The 20,649-nt window shown below is 41.2% G+C and overlaps 1 protein-coding gene across 1 annotated transcript in view; it reads left to right on the plus strand.

Annotated features, from left to right (window-relative positions):
* Window positions 1-20,649, plus strand: part of CARD11 (caspase recruitment domain family member 11) — a 45,013-nt gene that overhangs the window by 19,182 nt on the left and 5,182 nt on the right. The window contains exons 2-19 of the mRNA XM_026054140.1: window positions 1,850-2,062; window positions 2,715-2,852; window positions 3,507-3,832; window positions 4,571-4,750; window positions 6,689-6,841; window positions 6,927-7,052; window positions 7,532-7,729; window positions 8,223-8,402; window positions 9,418-9,472; window positions 10,650-10,765; window positions 11,874-11,977; window positions 14,574-14,626; window positions 15,196-15,328; window positions 15,875-16,076; window positions 16,945-17,071; window positions 18,202-18,442; window positions 18,842-18,941; window positions 19,997-20,092. Coding sequence (XP_025909925.1) covers window positions 1,850-2,062; window positions 2,715-2,852; window positions 3,507-3,832; window positions 4,571-4,750; window positions 6,689-6,841; window positions 6,927-7,052; window positions 7,532-7,729; window positions 8,223-8,402; window positions 9,418-9,472; window positions 10,650-10,765; window positions 11,874-11,977; window positions 14,574-14,626; window positions 15,196-15,328; window positions 15,875-16,076; window positions 16,945-17,071; window positions 18,202-18,442; window positions 18,842-18,941; window positions 19,997-20,092 — 2,741 coding nt within the window. The remainder of the gene's footprint in view (window positions 1-1,849; window positions 2,063-2,714; window positions 2,853-3,506; window positions 3,833-4,570; window positions 4,751-6,688; window positions 6,842-6,926; window positions 7,053-7,531; window positions 7,730-8,222; window positions 8,403-9,417; window positions 9,473-10,649; window positions 10,766-11,873; window positions 11,978-14,573; window positions 14,627-15,195; window positions 15,329-15,874; window positions 16,077-16,944; window positions 17,072-18,201; window positions 18,443-18,841; window positions 18,942-19,996; window positions 20,093-20,649) is intronic.

Below are 20,649 nucleotides of genomic sequence, written 5' to 3' on the forward strand. Positions count from 1 at the left end.
TTCCAGAATAATGGTGATCATGAGGATCATGAGATGAATCTATTTCATCTCCAGCAGTCCTCACACTGCTATTGCTATTCCTGACTCCAGGCTGGGCTTTAGCACCTAAATACTGGCATGTCATAAGATTTGTTTCCTTGCAATTTCATGCACTTTGTAATGAATTCATAAGCTCAGAGTGACTTTGCCATAAAAAGAGCTATGTCCCTGTGATGCTGGCTCCCGTCAGGCAAATCTGGTCTTCCTTGTCCTTGTCCATTAACAGCAGATAATGGAGTGTTAACATCTCCAAGCCCTGAGCAGAGCAAATGCCAAAGAAGTGGTTCCTGGGATGTGGAAGTACAAATGAAAGAACTCTGTGGAAACTACAAGAGTCAAAGAGATAACAATATAGCTTACCCACTAGAAATATTCCCCTAACCTATCCATAATATGAAAAACCCACCTTTTTTTTATCAAGGAGATATTAAACCTCAGCCTAGAATTTTGGACTGCTTAGGAAGGTCTTTGAAAGCACCAAATAAAGAGCAAATGTTTTTTGTAGGATGACTGCATTTCATTATGATAGAAAAACAATCTCAGATACATTAGTTAGCAGGCTGGCTCTTGCATTTTTAGTTTGCATAATGAGAAGGAGTTAATAGCCCCTAACAATATAGATCAATAGCTGGTTCTGCCTGGTGGTTTTCAGTGTAACAGTCTGTTTTGCAGCTCCGAAGTTAGAAGCTGAGAAAATTTTAACAGGGCCAAAACTCTTCTGATCCAAGGAAAACAATGTGACTCTTCTGAGGTCTCTAGCTACTGATTAACAGCAAAGTCTCATAAAGGGCAGCTCTGTCTCATATGACCAAAGAACTGCACATTTCCTTTAACATGGTCTTGGCGGGGCTAAAGCAGCTTGTGTTGATGTAGGAGCTTAAATTCCATGTACCCCCTGGATTGTAAGATCTTGAAAAAAGCAAGAATTCAAAAATCAGGTTTGTTCCAAACCTTCATATTTATCACGGAATTTAAGAGGGAGTGGATTCCACGTTTGACTTCCTCACGGTTTCTTTACTATTGACTTCCTTTAGTTAGCACAAGTTTTCCAACCTCATTGTTGCCTGCCCTGCAGCCTTCTTCAATGAGCTGATCAGAGAGCAGGAGCTGGCAGGAACGTGCTTAGCAAGCGCGCGGAGGTCATGTGGTAGTATTTGCAGGAGTCAAGACTTCAGTGGTAACGTGTCCTGCTCACCACTCACGCACCGAAAGCCAAGGTCAGGTACTTAGATTTGTCTCCGTCATTGCCACGTGCGCCTGCCAAAGGCAGATATAGTTATTCGCCTGTGAATTAGCTATTCTTAGAGGCTCAAGTGTAGTCATTTACGTGTGTTGGCTCATTCCATATATGTAGGGAAAAGTGCATGTTTGACCAGTACAGCTGAGAAGGGCAAAGGAGGTGAGAATGAAAGCTGAAGCTGCCTGTAAACAGGCTTTTGCTCTGAGCTCCATATATTCATACCATTTCTTGCATCCAACCATGTCCTTTTCCATTGCTTCGATTATGAAGAGGGATTCTCTGTCTTGTAGAGCCCTTCATGGGATTAGCTGAGCTGCAGATTCATCACGAGAAAGCAATGTGCAATAGTTCATAGACTCAAGATAGGACTTCTCTGAACTGTCGCTTTCAAGATGAGCTGTGGACAGGCTGTGCTTCAGTACAAGCTGTTCAGGACAAAAACACAGGGCAAATCCACCACTCATCCGAACTGATTCTAAGCTCATCCTATGTGACATGAAAGCACAAAAAAAAACCAGGATAGAAACCTGCCTTTTCAGTGCTCGTTTGCTCATTGTTTTTCTTGTTAAGGAGGAGAGCCGGAGATGGATGACTGCCTGGAGACATTGAAAGATGAGGAGGAAGCTTTGTGGGAGAACGTAGAATGCAACCGCCACATGCTGAGCCGCTACATCAATCCAGCCAAACTGACCCCATACCTGCGGCAGTGCAAAGTAATTGATGAGCAAGATGAGGATGAAGTACTCAACTCGCTTATGCTGCCCTCCAAAATTAACCGAGCAGGTAATTATTTTGTGAATAGCTACATTTGCACCCTGTCTGAACAGTATTATTCTACTGAAACTAAGGAGGAGTGTCTATCAAATTAGAGGTTATGATGGGGAAACCTCTATCTCATTTACATGAGATTTAGTGTAAAGGCAGGGATCTGCTGCTACAAAAAGGAGCTGTTTTTTGATAATGATTCTTCCAGTGCTGTGCATGCTAGGATTTGGTGAGCTCACATTCCCACCACAGCCTTGGCAAACCTTTCAGTTAAAACAAGTGGCAGCTCTTGCCATTCCTAGAGCAGGCTCTGAGCTGTCCTGCGGTGCATCAGGGTTTGCTGCTGAGGGGTCTGCTATCCTGATGCTTCAACACTTCTGGTAAGGATTGCACTGACTACAGTGTCTTCTGAGATTTCTGTTCCGGAGACCAATTTGCTTGCACTCCACCGGAATAACAATGAGCACAAACATAAAGGATACATGGCATTACTTTATGAGTCCCCCAGAACTCAATTAATGAGCCGTTTTTTCCACACTGCATTGCTGTGGCAGAGACAAACCCTAAGCAGGTTTAACTTCAGGGATACAGTACTTCCTTTGCTACTCATAGTGCTTTTATGTTAGCACTCTTTTTTATGACATCTCTCTTCTCTGTGGGCTCTGCTTAGGCCGACTGCTGGACATTCTCCACACCAAAGGCCAAAGGGGCTACGTAGTTTTCTTAGAGAGCCTGGAGTTTTACTATCCTGAACTCTACAAACTGGTGACAGGGAAAGAGCCAACACGGAGATTTTCCACTATTGTTGGTAAGTAGAATTGGTCTCCAAGTAGGCTGATGAAATGAGGACTACACTGAAGGCTGAGTTTAATTATTTTTCAGATGAGAAATGGTAATAACAGCTATTCTTCTAGTTGCATCCTACATTGCCCTGTAGGAGACTTCAGTTTTTCAGTCCCCTTTAGGTGAAAAAGAATAGCAGTAGATAAGGTATAAAGAAAAGAAACAGCCCAGTTGTCAGAATGAGACTGAGGAGCCTCTAATGAAATGATAGTCATTACAGGAAACCTCAAGAGAAGAAACACTGACAGCTTACACTGATGATCTACACGTGTGCAATAAATTAGAAGCATTCAGGTTAATTGTAAACGTTCAGGTTCATTTTACAAGGTCTGTGCTATTTTCGCAAGCCTGTGGTTCAGCTGAAGCAACGAGACAAATACAAAGCCTTCATGCTCTACCTGTAAAATATGCCTTTATTCTGGGATAATGGCAGTAGTGTGCTGTGTAATATTGGCACTGTTCCCAGTTAAATATGTAAGAGTGTGTGTATGTATGTGTGCACATAATCTACCCTTCTGTGCATATTCTGGAGTGTTTGTTTCTTACTCTATTCTGCTAAATCCTACTCTAGTATTTACTTACGCTATTAGAAGTTGATAAGCTGTTCAAATGTTTTCAGTGGAGGAAGGTCATGAAGGCCTTACCCATTTCCTAATGAACGAGATCATTAAGCTTCAGCAGCAAGTAAAGGCAAAAGATGTGCAGCGCTGTGAACTCTTAGCTAAGTCTCGCCAGTTGGAGGATGAGAGGAAGCAACTAAAATTGAACAAGATGGAGCTGCTGACCTTCCAGGACAGGTACAACAAGATGAAGGAGGAGAGGAACAACTACAATGATGAGCTGGTCAAGGTGAAGGATGAAAACTACAATCTGGCCATGAGATATGCTCAGCTGAGTGAAGAGAAAAACATGGCTGTGATGAGGAGCCGAGACCTCCAGTTAGAGGTGAGAGAAATGCTCTAGGATGCTTTAATTAGAAAGCAGCAATGGAGGATGCCAGTGGCAGCTGGCAAAAATGAGATCCTCCCTCACAGTAGTAAGTACAGTAGTAAGTACAGTGTGGGGTTCTCATTTGTTTTCCAGGTGATTAAAGGCTTGACTTTGCAGAAATGCCTACTGAAGCAGTGTCATATTGGTTTGTTACTGCTTGCAGCTGCCAGTCTCAGGCGTTACCAAAGTCTCTGGACATCCCCTGACATTCATCTCCACTTGTCTCTCTGGCCTCCGTGACTTTTCCACAATTTCAGAGCCTTTCCTCCATGCAAGATCTTCGTAGTCTTCTTTCTAGGACACCTTCTTTTTAGAATTACTTGTGCCTCGCAGAACCCCAAGCCTTCAGTTTTTGCAGTTTAAATAGTCTATGTGCAGAATCACAACACATGATCAGCCTCACATAGTAGTCGTGTCTCATGTCTGTTTATTAATTGGATGATTCAAGATGTGCTATCTAAATTTACAAACAACCCATATCAGTTGTAGCTGGCAAGTAGCAGACTTCTGCTTAAAAGTTCGAAAATTGTGTTTTGGACATTTACTTTTTCCTGCCTCCACCACACACCCAATTTTCTGCTGGTCAGCAGTAACAAATTAAGCTTTTTTTCCCCTTAAGCATTCCTTGCCTCAGCTAAGAATAATTTCTTTGTTTTCCCATTTCTCCTTTTCACTGCTCCCTGACTCTTCTAGATTGACCAGCTGAAGCATCGCTTGAACAAAGTGGAAGAGGAATGCAAGCTGGAGAGGAACCAGTCACTGAAGCTGAAAAATGATATTGAAAGCCGGCCCAAAAAGGAACAGGTGCTGGAGCTGGAGAGGGAGAATGTGATGATGAAGACAAAAATCCAGGAGTTACAGTCCATCATCCAGGTATACATGTAGTCACTTTATGTAGTTTAAAATTTAAAATGCCGAACTTAGACCTTGTCCTTACCCACATGATAGATCAAGCAGGCTGGAGTAATCCCTTCCTCCAGGCACCCCCTCACTCTCCTCCCATGCAGTCTCACATACCCCGCATCTCCTCACAGTCTTCCTTGGCTGTCACACTTAAGGATATAAGTGTCTGGACGAGGCTGTGAGAGTGAGACAGAGAAGCAGCAGATGGTGACAGCTCCCACGTACTTTCAGTAGGTGACAGGAAGTTCAGTCCATAATTGAGAAACTGATAATTGTATGAACAAGAGGAGGTAGCATGGTCTTTACTACCACTCCTCACCTCAAACTCAATAAATGCCCCTGCTATAATACTGGGAAGTGTGGAGGGAAACCTCCACCTCCAAAGCTACAGCGAGCATAAGTGCAAAGTTTAAAACAACAGAAGGATGTATAGCTTCTAGCTGCCTGTATTGCTCCTTATACAGACACATGCAGGAGGAGGAATTGTACAAAAAAAGTTATCATCTAATAAAATAAGCTGTACATGAGAGATTGGCTATTTTAAGATGCTAAGTGCATCTGTTTAATTGTTGATCGTTGAATTCCACATCTTAGCCCCACTGTGGTTTATTGTATCAGTGTGTCACTACAAAACTGCTTTAAATAGGCAGCCTAGACATTTCTGACAGTGAGTCTGTGTACCCTGTTTTGTACTATTGTTGTAGCTGTGCAAAAAGGTCTGGATGAAGAAGAGAGTAAGAAAGGTTTCTGTGCTTGCCCTGGTTACCAGAACGCCCTATAGAAGATTGCTGTAGCTTGTACAAGTTTCTCAAATAACTTTTGTTTGGGCAGGTGGGAAAAAACAGGCTAACTCGTAGCTAATTTAGCACTGTTACACTGTGAAGAGCTTAGCCAAATATTAGGATGTACATGAAAATGTTCAGCATTTTGCTGGAAAAGGCTTGTGTCCTTTTAAAGTGACACTTGAAAAGGATTATCAATATATGTGCATTTCAGAATATGGTGGTGGTCTCTAATGGAGCCTAACATTTCTTAGACCTAATAAAATCCAATTCAAAGGCCGCAGAAGGGTGTGGTATAGATAGTTTTAGTGCATTTAGAATCTCTTATGTTAATAGAAGTCTTATGACATCTAAAGGAGCAGAGAAGTAATCTAAAAATAGTGACAAATAGAATTGAATTAGAATTAGTAGTCTCCTAAGCGAAAGTATGTTTTTTTAAAAAAGGTTTTTTTTTCCCCTTAGAAATACATACATTATCGGGAAGAAAAATTTCAGTGAAATCTGCAACTTAATCTTTATATTTTTAAATGCATTTCATTGCTTGCACTTTGTGTCTTTTTCATCTTACATTTATTGTTACTTTTGGCTGACAATTTATTTGTTGCTCCAATGACCTTGTTAATTTTAAGTCTGAAAGAAAAAACATTTCTGGACTCTATGGAAAATGAAACAGTGGTAGAGACTACTGCAGAAATATTTAATATTCACTGAGTATAGCCCTGTAAAGCCTATGCATTCTTTAAAATTCCTCTGAATGTTTTCTTAGGCCTTGCTCTGTGATAAAGGATGAACTTTGTGCTCAGTGAGAACTAATTAATAAAGAAGAGTTCGAATGCAGGGCTTGAACTAAGGAATTGTCACTGCATCGCAAAGGGATTGAATTATATCCAGTACAAAAAAAAATAAAGCAGTTCCTTCATAATTCTATTCTGTTATCAAGACCGGCTTTATTCACCTTTTCTGACTTTATTTTAAAATATGAACAAAGATTCATCTCTTCTGCTTTTCCATTGCAAGACTATGTTCATTTTCTGTTCCTCTTGTTTATTCTTGTCTTTGTTTCTTTTTCCCCTACAATATTCTGTTTTCTTTCCCGGGATTCTCTCTTAAAAACCTCTTGCCTCAGGCTGACAAACGGAGTTTGCCAGATTCAGACAAAGCCATTTTGGATATTCTGGAACATGATCGTAAGGAGGCACTAGAAGATCGGCATGAGTTGGTCAACAAGATCTTTAATCTCCAAGAGGAGATTCGTCATGTGGAGGACTTGAGAGATAAGGTGAGAAAGGAAAGGATAGTTCCTAAAAGCAATTCCCCAAAGATTCCCGAGAGCGGTGGTGGTTTATGGTGTGTGTCATTTACAGTATCTTGAAGAAAAAGAAGACTTGGAGTTGAAGTGTTCAACACTAGGGAAAGACTGTGAGATGTACAAACACCGTATGAACACTGTGATGATACAGCTAGAGGAGGTGGAGAAGGAGCGAGATCAGGTATCTGCATTTAAAATGTGTGGAAGGGTAAAGGGAACATTAGTAGCCAAAGCCTGTGACTTTGTGTTCCCCTTCTGGAAACTGAGAGTACCCAAAATAAACAGTTACAAGAAGCTACTCTTTCCTGTAATTTGTGTAAATGTAATTAAGCACAAGATAATATTGTGCTGTTTCCACAGTATAGTATCTTCCAGGACCAAGTTCTTAATTAGAACTGCTATAGGCTCTATATTAGAGTCAAGTAATTCTGTTTCTCTCTGGAATATATTGCCACCAACTAAGAGGGAGGTAGAAATGAACCTTCACCATGACCATAATTGTTAATGGTAATGCTATGGCAGATCTTGGTTCTCATTGCTGTGTCAGTTGATAGATGGATGCCTGTTCTGAATCCCTGTTTCAAGGATCTTTCAAGATCTACACCACAAGGAAAAGGTGTCTGCTGTCGGTGCAATACAGGCTTTTGCTCTCCACTGCAGGCGTTCCGTTCCCGTGACGAGGCTCAGACACAGTACTCGCAGTGTCTGATTGAAAAGGATAAATACAGGAAGCAGATTCGAGAGCTGGAAGAGAGGAATGATGAATTCCAAATTGAAGTGGTTCGGAAAGAAGCTTGCATTGTTAACCTAGAGTGCAAACTCCGACGGCTCTCCAGGGACAATAACTTTCATGACCAGGTAGGTCTAAGGAAGTCTGACCCAGGTTCTTTCCTTTAAACCTTGGTCTTAAAAACCATTTCAATATGAAGAGGAGAGCAGGCTGTTTAAATTCCCCTCATAAATTTAGGTGAAATAATGACTGTCTTCTATTAAATGTCAATGTTGTGTGAAGTTCTTGAGTTCAATGGGATTCAAGTCGGCTGTCATGCACAGAGCTTCTCAAAGACTAGCATTCCACGGCTTGATGTTGAATCTTAGGTGGAAGGAAATGAAATACAGGAAGGCAATGAATTTCTGTGTTGGTATAGAAGCTACAAATACATCTTCTGAGGAATGTGCCCCAGGGAACAGAAATCTCCACAGAATCAGAGTTACTAGTTTGGGACAGGAGACACATTTTGCGTGAGCTTTAGGGCTACTGGATTCACAGGCACTTCAAGCCTGTGACCAAAGGGAGGTCTTGAGGAGCCCAGCTCTTCTGAGGAGTAAAACATTTCCTTCTCCTTTATAGAGTTTGCCACGGAATCTGCCAATTACCATTATTTCCCAGACCTTTGGGTCTCCTAGCCCAAAAACCAATGGTCAGGAAGCAGATGATTCCTCAGCCTCTGAAGAGTCTCCAGAAGACAGCAAATTCTTCTTGCCTGATCAAGCTCGACTCAAGAGAAGAGTGAACCTAAAAGGAATCCAGGTGTGTCTTAATATAAGGCTGAAATGATGTAGTTAGGGACCTTTAGAACTAAGAGACATAATGCATGTTGTTGTGCCTCTAAAAATGTTGCATTATAAAGACAGGCATAGGTTTACATATGATAATGAGCTGTCTGTTATTACCCTGGGAAGATTTATATACTGAGGACCATATGTAATCAGGCTCCATAGACCATTTTCTGCCCCTTTTCTCTATTTTGTGCCTTTCCCTTGTTTTTGCTATTCATTCACCCTCCCTAAGCATCTTCATTAAGTTGATTCTTTAGCATTTAAGGAGGTATAATGCCCAACGTCCAACACACAAGGAGTTGAACACTGAAACCGAAGCACTGAGAGAACAGCTTACATCAGCTAGGAGGAATAATAGAAAAAAATGGACAGAGTCTAGAGCAAAATTAAGTGCCTAATTTAGAATTAAATTATGGCAATTTCTTCTCACTTAAGGGTAACATGAGTTAGGTCCTTGATTTCACCGACTGGCTGCATTCGTACAGCTATTATCTGGTACTATAGTCATGAATTGTAAAAAATATACAGTCTAGCATTCAGAGTTTCAAACTCCTATTTTCTTTCATGTGCATTTGAATTCTCTCTGCTCTTCATAACCTTTCTGAGCTTTGACTGTCATTATTACTTATGACAGTAGAGTGACATTTTTTACACTCCAACAGGATGCGTCTTGTATTAGCTGCTGCCTGAAACCAGTCCCAAGGCCCCCACTTCACCTTTTGTCTTTTTGGTCCTTTTGCAGTATCTGGAAAATGCAATGCATTTGGGCCAGACTTTTAAGGTAGTTAGGTAACAATCTCCCATTTCTTGGAGAGATTGTAGCGGAATTTAGATACCTAAATATCTTCTGAATTGTGGGTTCCATTGTTTAAATGAGGACATATATATTTCAGCATAAAAGTGAAAAGTGTTGAAAATACCAATTTACCTCATATAGCAAATATCCTGCATTTGATTTTTTATTTGTTTTCTCTTCTTTCTTTTAGATAAATCCGAGAGCTAAATCCCCTGTCAATATGAACAAAACATCAGAGTTTCAAGGTCAGAAAGATACCCCTGTCCTTATTCCTTTTCTCTTGCTTTGTCTCCTCCACTCCATCTCTTTTGGTTGTTTTAACAAACCTACCAGCACAGGAAATTCTTGACTAAGTCTGAATCTCTAAACTGGGCGGTTTCCTTATGAGTGAAAAAAGTCATAATTCAAAGTGGTCTTCCTGGTTGTTCTTTCCATCCAAAGATACCTCCACAGACACATAACATTTCAATGTTCTATTTACTCGGTTTTTCTTTTAGTTTATGATTTTTCAAGGCATTAGAACAACACCTGCATTAAAAGCCATTATACTGTTCTGCTTTTGCAGCAGGAAAAATCCTCCAAGCTGGAGAGATCCCTACTCTAATTATCATCTAATGACTCCCTTTGCCGTTCAACAAAAAGAAATTCATTTTTATTTGAAAAGATTGCAAAGGTTGAGGGTTTATTGACACATTCATCAGGCAGCTGCCAAACTACCAAATTAGTGGGTGTATCTTCATGTTTGAGTTTCCCCTAATTCCTCTCATTTATTTAAGACTGTTCTTAAATAAAACAACATATAAGCAAACACTTTATTTGTTGTGTGCTGCAGTATGCTCACTGCTGTACCAAATATGATGGGAGGCATTGCTTCTGTTCCAATACTTTGAATATTAAATTGTATGTTTTGTATCAGGGAATGTGCAAACTTAGCCTAAATTGGAGATTCTGAAGAAGGGAAGGCAGAAGTGCACACGAGCATCCCCACTGCTGCCCGGGGCTGCTGAGCTCTCAGGCTCCTTAGTCACTGTCTGAGCGTAATTCAGTGAGCAATCCTTGCAGACTGCCAGATCAAGTTGATGAAGTTAAGACATGAATAAGTATAACAATCTTTATTAAATTTGGTAACTGGTATTCACAGATCTAATAAAAAAATACAGTAAAGGATGAAAGAGAAAAGGTGGGCAAGGGGTTCTCCAGTGTCGTGAGCACTTCTATATTTGCTTGGACAACTGAAAGGGAAGAAAAAGGGGCCAGAGTAGGAAAGTAGAAGGCATTTCCCGAAACTTTTCTCCAGGAAAGAAGGAGGGAAATTTGATAAATAGAAGTGTAACGATAATGCTAAATGTCACCACAAAACTGACAGACTGTATTGAAAGTGATCTAACTTAATTTTTTTTTGTCTCTCATTTTTGAGTGCAGCAGTTAGAGCACACGATGAAGACGGGGCTGAGGCCAGCAACAGCCGCACAGACACTAGTTCCTCTAATCCTGTTTCCATCAGTAACTCCATCAGCAGCTGTGAAGTCAGCAAAATTGTAAGGAGTGTTCAGATGCCCCTTGCCTGTCTGTGACCTTCTCTCTGAATGTGGATCAGAGCTCTTGCAACTCAGTATTAGCACTTCACTAGCATCCCAGCTGTGATCCAATTCAAGGCTGTTGCCAGAAGCTCCCTTAATCCTTTTACCAGCATTGTTCGAACCATGTTATTAACCTTTTCCAAAATCACTTAACTGGTTTATGTTTACTTAAAGATATTTCAAAGGTATTTATGACTTCTTGCTGTCTTTTCATGCTGTTTAACATTTACAGTTAGAAGGAAGAGATGTTCTTTAAAAGCTGCTTTGTAATTTATTTTAGGAAGCATCTTCAAAATTCTTTTGGACTTTTTTTCACGCCAATCTATAGGTAACAGTGAATCAGAAAAGGGGTGCAGAACATAGCTAAAAATTTCTGCGTACCACAGCCAAACCATTTCTCCCCTGCCTGCTGCATCCCCATAATCTCCCAACGTAGATATTCCATTATACCTGTGTGAGCACTGACACAGCAGGACAGGCAGACACAGAGAACGCTCTTGCAGAGTGTTAATAACAAAGGAAAATATATCTTGCTACAACACCATGAGAAATGCTGCCCCCAGGAAATTAAAATTACACCCAGGAATAGCCAGGGAAGAACTCCCTGCCTCTCATAATAAGCTTAGCTGTTTTTAGGAATTCTCTTTGAAATATCTGTTGGGTACCTTAATGAATTACACTTTCTTCATGGTAGTAAATTCCAGAGTTTAATCTCCAAACTGGTGTACTAAGTTAATAATTGAGTGCATAGAGATCTCTAATTTTTGCTCATTCTTTAACCCCTGCTGGATGTCAGCTGTGCAAAACATACTTCACACATGAAGAATAAAGTTAAAATCCTTTTGTAAAGCAACCAGTCATGTTGTGCAGAAAACATAGCTACGACAGTGCTCTAAGTGAATGAGAACGCTCTTCTGTGTAGCAGTCTAGACTATGTTTCTTAATGTTGGATAAGCTTCTTAGCACAGAATACCACTAGCAAACTAGTGAGTTAACATTTCAGGAGGTTAGAAGTGATAGTGCACCTAATATGAACATCCTTTCTGTCACTGTTGCTTTTTTAAAGCAAACCTTGAGAAATCGCAATGACAGCATCATGTCAACCACGCCGGAGCCTCCGGGAAATGACTCAATAGTCCGACGCTGCAAGGAAGACGCCCCGCACTGCAGGTGGGTAGTCATGCTGGTGAAATATGGCAGGAGCCTCTTGTCACAAGGAGGAGATGTCTTGGTGTCTGTCTCCGCTTAGAGAGTCTCTTTTAGGCAGCAGGACATTCATGAGAGTTTTAGGACTGCAGAGCTTCATCTCTGATCTTTTCCGAAACACTCAGGAGCCTCTGATGGCTCAGCTGGGTGAATGATACAGTGATATGATGGCATCGTTGCCTTTTCTAGGCATGTAATGACAAACAGTACTGAAATGACTAAGCACCAACGCTGCCAGAGAATATAGTGTATCTATCTTTGCAGCCTGAATGGCTTTTTCCTGCCAGCCCCATGCTGGCTGTCCTTGTCCCCTTCTTCAAACCCAACTTCTCCTTACTGAAGTGCCAAAATGGAGTGAAGTTGCTGCATATCTATGAGGCCTGGAGTGTCCAGGATGGCAGAGGCAGGCATTTTTGTTGGATTCAGAGCTCTCTATCTCATGATAGTGATGTGGGGAGAGAGATTTATTGCTTCTGTTTCTCCTGCTACCTCAACTTCCACATCTGTTAGATCATGGACCTTCTGTAAATGAAATAAGATCATCTGGGGAAGTTAGTGGCAGGAAGGAGAGAGAGCTCACTTACTTCTGCATCACCTAAAAAGCACTGGCCCTTTTCTAAAAGTTTTATAACACTGCGATACTTGGTAATACTATTTTGGTGGTGGTGTCAGTAGCATCAGTATTTGCATCAGGAACAGATTTTTCTGATATTGGACCAGTCAGCAGATGAAAACATACCCCAGAAAGAGAGTCATAAAAACAAAACACTCTCTGTTCATTCCTTTCAGAGAAAAGAATAAGAAAGCACAATTAAACAAATTTAATCCTCTAAATGTAGAGGATTTACATCTTTATTAGTACTTTTCAAACCAAACTCATCTCTAGCAAAGTGTCACTTCCACCTCTCTTTCTCTCTGTAAGTATTTCAAGGTAGCTTTCCATTGAGAGCACCCTCAGCTCCTTCACAGTTTTCCAGCCTCATGAGGTTTTAGGCAGAGTCTCCTTGGAGCTTACCTACATTTTCTTCCAAGGCCCTTTCTAACTGTATAAATCAGGTTAATTCAAAATGGAAAAAATAAGAATTGTTTTGTTACTTGTTATGTTTTATGTTTCAGTTTGAAAAACTTTTGCTTGCCTAAACATTTAAATATTAGCAGAATATGACAGAAGGCATGAAAGGTTACACAGGTATTTTTCATTCTGTGGCCTTCCACAGCTCTGACTATGTCCTGTTCCATATTTTTAGGCTTTAGAAGACTGAGAGGTACTGAAATTTCAAAATACACCTCATACTAGATGCTCTTTCCCCCTGGCAAGGGGAAGGAGAAGGTACATGGGCTTGGCAAGATGGGAATATGGCTTTATTTTATTAATAATTGGTCAAGTCAGGTATCTCTAGAACATATCCCAAAGTGATTTCTCCATAGTTTATAACTTTATAATTACCCTGCTAAGTTTTTTAAAAAGCTTTTTGTGAATATAATCCAAAATAATTGCTATTTGCATGCCAAGTTTCAGCTTTCACAGTTCTGATTTTGTTTTGTGTGGAAAAAATAATAATTTAGTACAGTAGGAAAAGGTGTATCTTTTCCTTGCTTATGTACAGTATAAAAATAGCTGATTCTCCACAGACTTACTGCAAAAAATCATCCTTCACCTGGAGCCAAATATGCAGAGTATCATCTCCACAGGAGAACTACAAATCATCTTGAATGGGAAAAAACAGCAGTTGTCATTTAAACAGCTTCGCAACTAAAGGACATGCTTTAATTGATCCCTTCTAGTGACATTCACTTGGCTGGACATCCCTGATTTCCCCTTAAGGGCAGAAATTGGTGCATTTTAACTGTTTTTATAGACCAAGCAACCTCGTCACTTTTAAAATTAAAGGTTGTAGCTGACTGATGTCATTGGGAGCTGGACTGGGGCCAGAGCTGCAGAAGAAGAGTTTCTGTGCACAGCCTGGTGCACCATGCTGTTCTGTTACTGCAGGCACCTGAGTGCTGTACGTACCTGAGAACCTACTGTGAGACACCATTAAGCTGCTACAAAACACATCAAGTCCTTTAAATCAAGCAGATAAATTATTCCTTTCCTGCTGCACCTCCTGACATTCACTGTGTCCATCCCGACATTTTAGATCTATAGTGGAAGAAGCCATACTGCAGGTGTTACACAGCCGTTATATCATTGTATTTTAGTGCTGAAGATGTGCAAGTCACCCACAGGAGACCATCAGTCATCACCCCTCTTTGCCTTCAGCAAAGTCTTTACTCGCTCAGTGCTGCCAGCAGTTCCTTCTTGGGAATCTTCTTGCCCCTTCCCCTGCCCATTCCCATATTGACTGACACTGTTTTCCTGCCACTCTCTTACTTCTCCCCTGGGCCCACAGGCATGTCACCATTGCTTATTTCTTTTGCATCTAAGTATTTATTCAACACCTCCAACATCCTCCTTTTTCACAGATTTCTCCTTCAGAACTTAGTGAAATCTGCGGAAAGGTGGAAAGTGGACATCTTCCTCTCTCTCATTTTCTCTCTTTCATTGTTTCAATTCCAGCATGGCTGAAGAGGACAATGACAGCTTTGGATATGATACTTTGGAGCTAGATGGTAAGCAAGAGCCTATCGTGTATAGCATTTAACTGTGATGTGTGATTACCAGCCACCAGAAATAGGGAAGGCATCAAAGTGAGAGGAGAAGGGATAGAGAGGACAGAGCCAGGCTCCTGTCATTGATGCTCAGTTAAAGGACAAGACAAAATGGGCACAAATTGAGACACATGAAACACAAATTTAAGCATAAGAAAAGACATTTCTTACTGTAAGGGTGGTCAACAGGTTGCCCAGAGAAGTTGCCCAAGGGGTCTCTGTCCTTGGAGATATTCCAAACCCGACTGGACAAGGCCTTGAACAGTCTCCTTCTGCTGACTGCTTTCCCCCTGGTTGCACTAGACAGTCTCTAGAGTCTTCCAGCCTCAGCAGTTCTGTGGGAGTGGTCACTGAGAAAGATTGGCCTTCCTTGTTGTGGTCTGTAGACCTTAGTTGTTCCTCTGCATTAGGAATTTCCACATTCCTAATGTGGAAATCCTTTGGCTGGATTAAGCTAAACCTCTCCGTTTCCTTTTCTTGTCTTTGTCACTCTATCTGGGACTTGTTTTTATTTTTGTTACCTTTTTCAGATGACAGTCATGACAGGCACTCACACGGAGCTCCATCAGTGCACTCTTCCTCTTCTTCTCATCAGTCGGAAGGCCTGGATGCCTATGACCTCGAGCACGTCAGCTCCATATTTCGAAAGTTCTCTCTGGAAAGGTATCTGAGATGCCAGTTTAACTGTTTCAGACTGCAGTGGAAGGGACAGGCTACTATATGGGTAGAGCTCACCCATTTATCCATTAGTTGCTGAAGATACAGTGGCAGGAGTATCATGTCACAAGTTGTAGTTTGACACACATCTCATGATACCGTGTTAAGTCTTCACTTTATGTCTGCAGCAATGTAATATGTTATTTTGAACCCCTTTCATAGTCTGTGATCCAGTGAAGTAATCTTAAAATTTCCAACACTTTAGAGCAGACAAAATATTTTAGAGGTTTAAATGTCTTCCTGTGATCTTGTTTTCCCACTGCCAAATGTGGGATACTATTGTACATCTGAGTTACACAGTCAGAGCAGCTGAAGGTATCCCGATGCTCTGCTCCAGAATAATGTTTTAAGTAAGGAGAAAGATTTCTCCTCCGCTGTTTGGTAACATCGAGAGTTCATTTATGTCTCGCACATCATACATACATTTAATTCTGGATTGATAGTCAGGAGCTGAGGTAGTTGCCTAACTGCAAGTCCCTTTCATGAAAGCAGACCTTTTCGCCCCTCCGTCACCTCTGTTGGTCGCATTCGAACCTCCTGCTATACCGTCCAGCGCGTCACCTTGAATGGAGACAGCCTCAACTCGGAAATTACTCTGGTCGGCGGTAATGACAAAGGGAGCTTTATTAGCTCTGTCAAGACAGGATCACTTGCAGAGAAAGCAGGTCTTCGAGAGGGCCACCAGCTCCTTATGGTAAGCATACAGCAAACAGTGCGAGTCCTGCATGCATGCACACTCGTGAAATACTCCTGTTTCTTCCTTCAGTTTGTATTAATGACAAAACATATGGCTGCTGCAGAAGAAAATCTGATATTGGCAGTGAAAATATAGGGGAACAGTATTTATTTTCTGCCCACATGCACACATCATGCACTTCACAGTAACTCTGAATGGAAGAGATTAGAGTAAATCCTTTAACGCTGTCTCTTGTGGTACCACTGCCCCTTTGAAATGCTAGAGAGGGAGTTGCTCTCAGCTTGCCCAGTAGCAGCCTGCCTGAAAGGAGGTTCATGCCACTTAAAATGACAGTTTCTGACCCGTTTCTTAGAGTGGGTTATTCCACAACTGGGCATGTTGTGGGGCAGGAATGGGTACAGCTGCAATATGAATGGGAAGAAGGGCTGCAAAGCTGCATAGCTGTTTGCAGCACCATGCAAGCAGGAGTTAAATGAAGCCTTTGATAAGTCATTCATTGCTTAACATTTTTCTTTCACTCTCCATGTTCCCAAACCTTTCTTTTTCCTGTTAAAGAAGGAAACCTTCCACCAGTGCTTTCTCCTGCCCCCACCAAATTTCTCTGAGAGGGGAAAAATGTCATTCCTGTATGATAACTTCTGCAGCCTCCTACTGAGAAATCTGGGATTAACAAAGAGCTGCAATTCTATTGCCTGCTTATTCCTAATTGGAGAGAAATTAAATCTAAACACAGCATCTGCCTCCTGATAGCAAAGTATCTGGATTGCAGGATCAGGAAAAAATACTACCTGCAACTATTAAAAAGTGGTATAATTGACTCAGAGATTAAACCTGTGCTGGAGAATAATATTTCTTTCATATCTAGTTCGAGGGCTGCATCAAAGGGGAAAATCAGAGTGTTCCCTTGGATACTTGCACAAAGGAAGAAGTTCACTGGACAATTCAGAGGTGCAGTGGTCCAGTAACGCTCCAGTATAAATCAAATCATGAAGGTAAGACCAGAAGCAGGTCTATTATAGGATGTACTGTGGATGGGAACAACGGGAGCAGAATACCTTTGAGAGGGTATTAATTATACGGGTATAAATCTCTGAAGCAAGTCTACTGATGTTACATATAGCTACTGTATATAACAGCACCGTGTTTTACTTCTGTAACTGAGAGCAAAAATAGTCCATACAATAGTCCAAACTCCTCCATACAGGAGTTTGAAGAACTTAGATGGTGGGCCAATAAATACATGACTCTCAGAATACACTCAAACTTATTTCTATATGCTGTTTCTACAGTAAAATGTGGCAAGATGGATCATCTTTTATTGAGCTGAGGTTTGATTTAGCATTTACATGCTGGAGTTTCCCTGTTTATTACCTTTGTGGCTTTATCTTTAGCAGTTTGAGTTCATGCATGGTGAACAGAATTTGATTTTAGTGTTCCTGGCTTGTAATGTTAATTTGGTGTTATGGATCAAAAATTACACCCCAAAAGGCACTTTTAACTGATGCAGATATATTTTCCTTTTTTTTTTTTTAAATTTTTTTTTTAAAGTCTGGCTAGAGAATTCCAGCTGCACAGATCACATAGGAAATGATGTCTTTGATTTCTTTTGATGTTTTCAAAGGTAGCAAAGAGTATTGCAAGTTTTTTGGAGCATCACTTTCCTGCAGATAAGAGAATGTTATAGATTGTGGGAATGCCAATTAGAGCTAATAAGAAAGTGAATAGCATGTCATTTAAATAGGTGAGAGAACTCAAGCTGTATTTATATGATGGAGCTCTAGCTGCTCTATCTGTATCTTTAATGAAAAGTTTTGTTTTATGTTTCATCCGAGTGGAGCATTAAAATTGGAGCTACATAAACATATCACTATATGGGGATCCTTCTTACAGACTGCAGTACCTACAGCATGGCCTGTTCCTAAAGCAATGTCCCAGTAGTGTCTTTAAGCTGCAGACCTATAACCGTGTGTAACGATTGTAAGCAGCATTCAAGAAATATGGGCCATTTCTCAGGAAGGCTGAGAATTTCATGTACTTCTCCCGTTGGGCTCCTAGGAGTGCAGAAATGCCGAGGTTTTGATTCCTGCTTGCTCATGTTTGGCCTCTTCTCTTATTGCTGCAGGTTACCGGAAGCTGCTGTCAGAAATAGAAGAAGGGCTGATCACATCAGGGGACTCGTTTCATATCCGCTTGAATCTGAACATCTCCAGCCAGCAGGACTGCTGTTCCCTGTCGGTGAAATGTGACGAGATTGTCCATATTCTTGACACCATGTATCAGGGGAAGTGTGAGTGGTTGTGTGCCAGAGTTGATCCTTTCACAGACAGGGATCTGGAAACAGGGACAATTCCCAGCTACAGCAGGTGAGTGTAATGCAGAGTGACCATGAGCGGGAGAAGTGGTTCTGGAAACAAGAAAATTAACTGCTCCGAGGAAAGGGCTGTAGCTGTCAATGTTAGCTAAGGCCTGGGGATGTTAAATTGCAATATGAGCTTTAAGGTTTTCGAAAGGAGACCCTGGATGATACCTGAAAGAGTAATACGGGTTTCTCAAAAAGCAGGATAAGAAAATATGCTATAGAGATTCTTTACTCCTTAATTGTGCTGCAGTCTAGCTCATTATTTTGTTCTTTACCATAATTCAGTCAGTCCACTGCTATTTCTGTTTAATCTTTTCTGTGGGCACAGACCCATTGCAGTCCAACCTGCTTCCACGTTGTTTCAAGTTGATCTTGATGGATATGATTCCCTTTTTTCTTGTAGAGCCCAGCAACTCCTCTTGGTGAAGCTGCAGCGGCTGATGCATAGAGGAAGCAGGGATGAGACGGAAAGCTCACATAATAATACCCTTCGGTCGCTCCGGGTAAGGACCTAGAAACAAGGCTGTTTTACCATCTATGACTTAATTGCTATTTGTTGTTCAGTATGTTAATTTTGCATGAAATTCCTGTGTACTCTCTTTGTATGTTTTGATGGTTCCAGGCAGGGTTTGTCTTATGTTTGCATTAAATAACATTGTCCCCAGCAGTGGACCCAGCTCCAGCAAGTTATTAACCCTTCCTGCTTTGCAGGAGTGCGCTTCGGAGGCCTAATATCCGCTCTGCATGCAGTTAATCTCTTTCATTCTCCTCTGCCCGGAAACCTCTAACACGTGTTCACATCTACACGAGGAAGAAGCTGTGTCCTTGGAGTTAATAAGCAGAATTCTTCCTCTCCTACAGTGAACAAGCAGCTAATCCACAGAGCTATCATTGTCCCATATTAGAATTATCTGTCTCCTCCCAACTCCAAGCTATGCAGAGGAGTGGGATTATCAGGTCTTCATGCACAACAGCCCTGCCAATTTCTCCTTTTCCCTCAAAGAAAGCAGTGTGACTTTCCTTTCTATAGCCCCAAGATTTCTTTCTTTATACAATTAAAAATTAGCTTATTGATATATTCTTCCTAGAACTCCTAGTCACCCTTGAGACCACAGACAAATATGCTTCCAGTGCTGCAGAGACACTGGAGCCACAGCTTGTATTTAATCTCCATCAAGGTTAAGTGTCACGCAGTCCTCCTGCACTCCAGTCCTCGCTCATCAAAGGGACAGGGATAACGGGCAGAGACGCTCGCGAAAGCCAAAGCTTTGCCTGCAATTTCTCAATGCAGAAATTACCTCTTTCATAAACTCTGGAGTGCCGTTTCCTGTGAAGAAAGGAATGCGAAGGAACAGTAGCAGGAGCAGTATTTCTCAGCACAGGCAGTGTTATGGCTGTAGTTTGCTTGAAAACATTGTGGAATACATTATTTGGGAAGTTGTTCATCAATTTTTATTGGAAATAGTAAATACCTTCTTTGGCTTCCTCTGATTCTTGGATGTTGTAATTAAAAATAAAAGAGGGTGAGAAAGAAAAAACCTTGTGTGTTTTTTGCTAGAATACACTGCAGACAGAGGAGCCTGCCCCACAGACCGATCCCAAAGCCAGCCCTCGCCTGTCCCGAGCCAGCTTTCTTCTGGGCCAAATCTTGCAGGTAATAAAGCTCAAGTCCTCCATGGGGTGTCTAAAATAGTGGATCCAATCAGTGGATATTCTCAGGCTGTGATAGTCTCCCCAGAAACTCCACCTCCACTGTAGAGGTTGTATCAGGGTCTCTCTCTACCGAAAAGAGACTTAATAAATGAAAAAGAGGAATGGAGTGTGTTTTCTAGCTGCTCTTGAGATATAGGGTGTTTGTTTTAAAGTACATTCGTTCCATTAATAGTATAACCTTGATGATCAAACATGTCTCCCTTCAGAGGCTGAAATATATTTTGTCTGAACCATAAGGACAAATGCATTTGGCTAGGCCAGATCCCCAAGTATCTGCGGTGGGAGCTTCCATCAGAAAATAGAACTTTAATTGTAGGTCAGTGACTCTGAATGCTACAGAGGGTGTCGAGGTGAAGGATAATAAAAACATGTGAAGGAAGATGAAGGTTGTGAGGTTAGCAAACATACAGGAGGAGGAATTAATGTTTGAATAGAGAAATAGCTGGGTGAATGAGGAATGATGGCCCCAAGCACTTCTCTGTGTGTAAAAATCTGCCA

This window comes from Nothoprocta perdicaria, unplaced genomic scaffold (genome assembly GCF_003342845.1).
Source record: "Nothoprocta perdicaria isolate Ctin4 unplaced genomic scaffold, notPer1 scaffold_12, whole genome shotgun sequence".
In the NCBI taxonomy this organism is placed as follows: domain Eukaryota; kingdom Metazoa; phylum Chordata; class Aves; order Tinamiformes; family Tinamidae; genus Nothoprocta; species Nothoprocta perdicaria.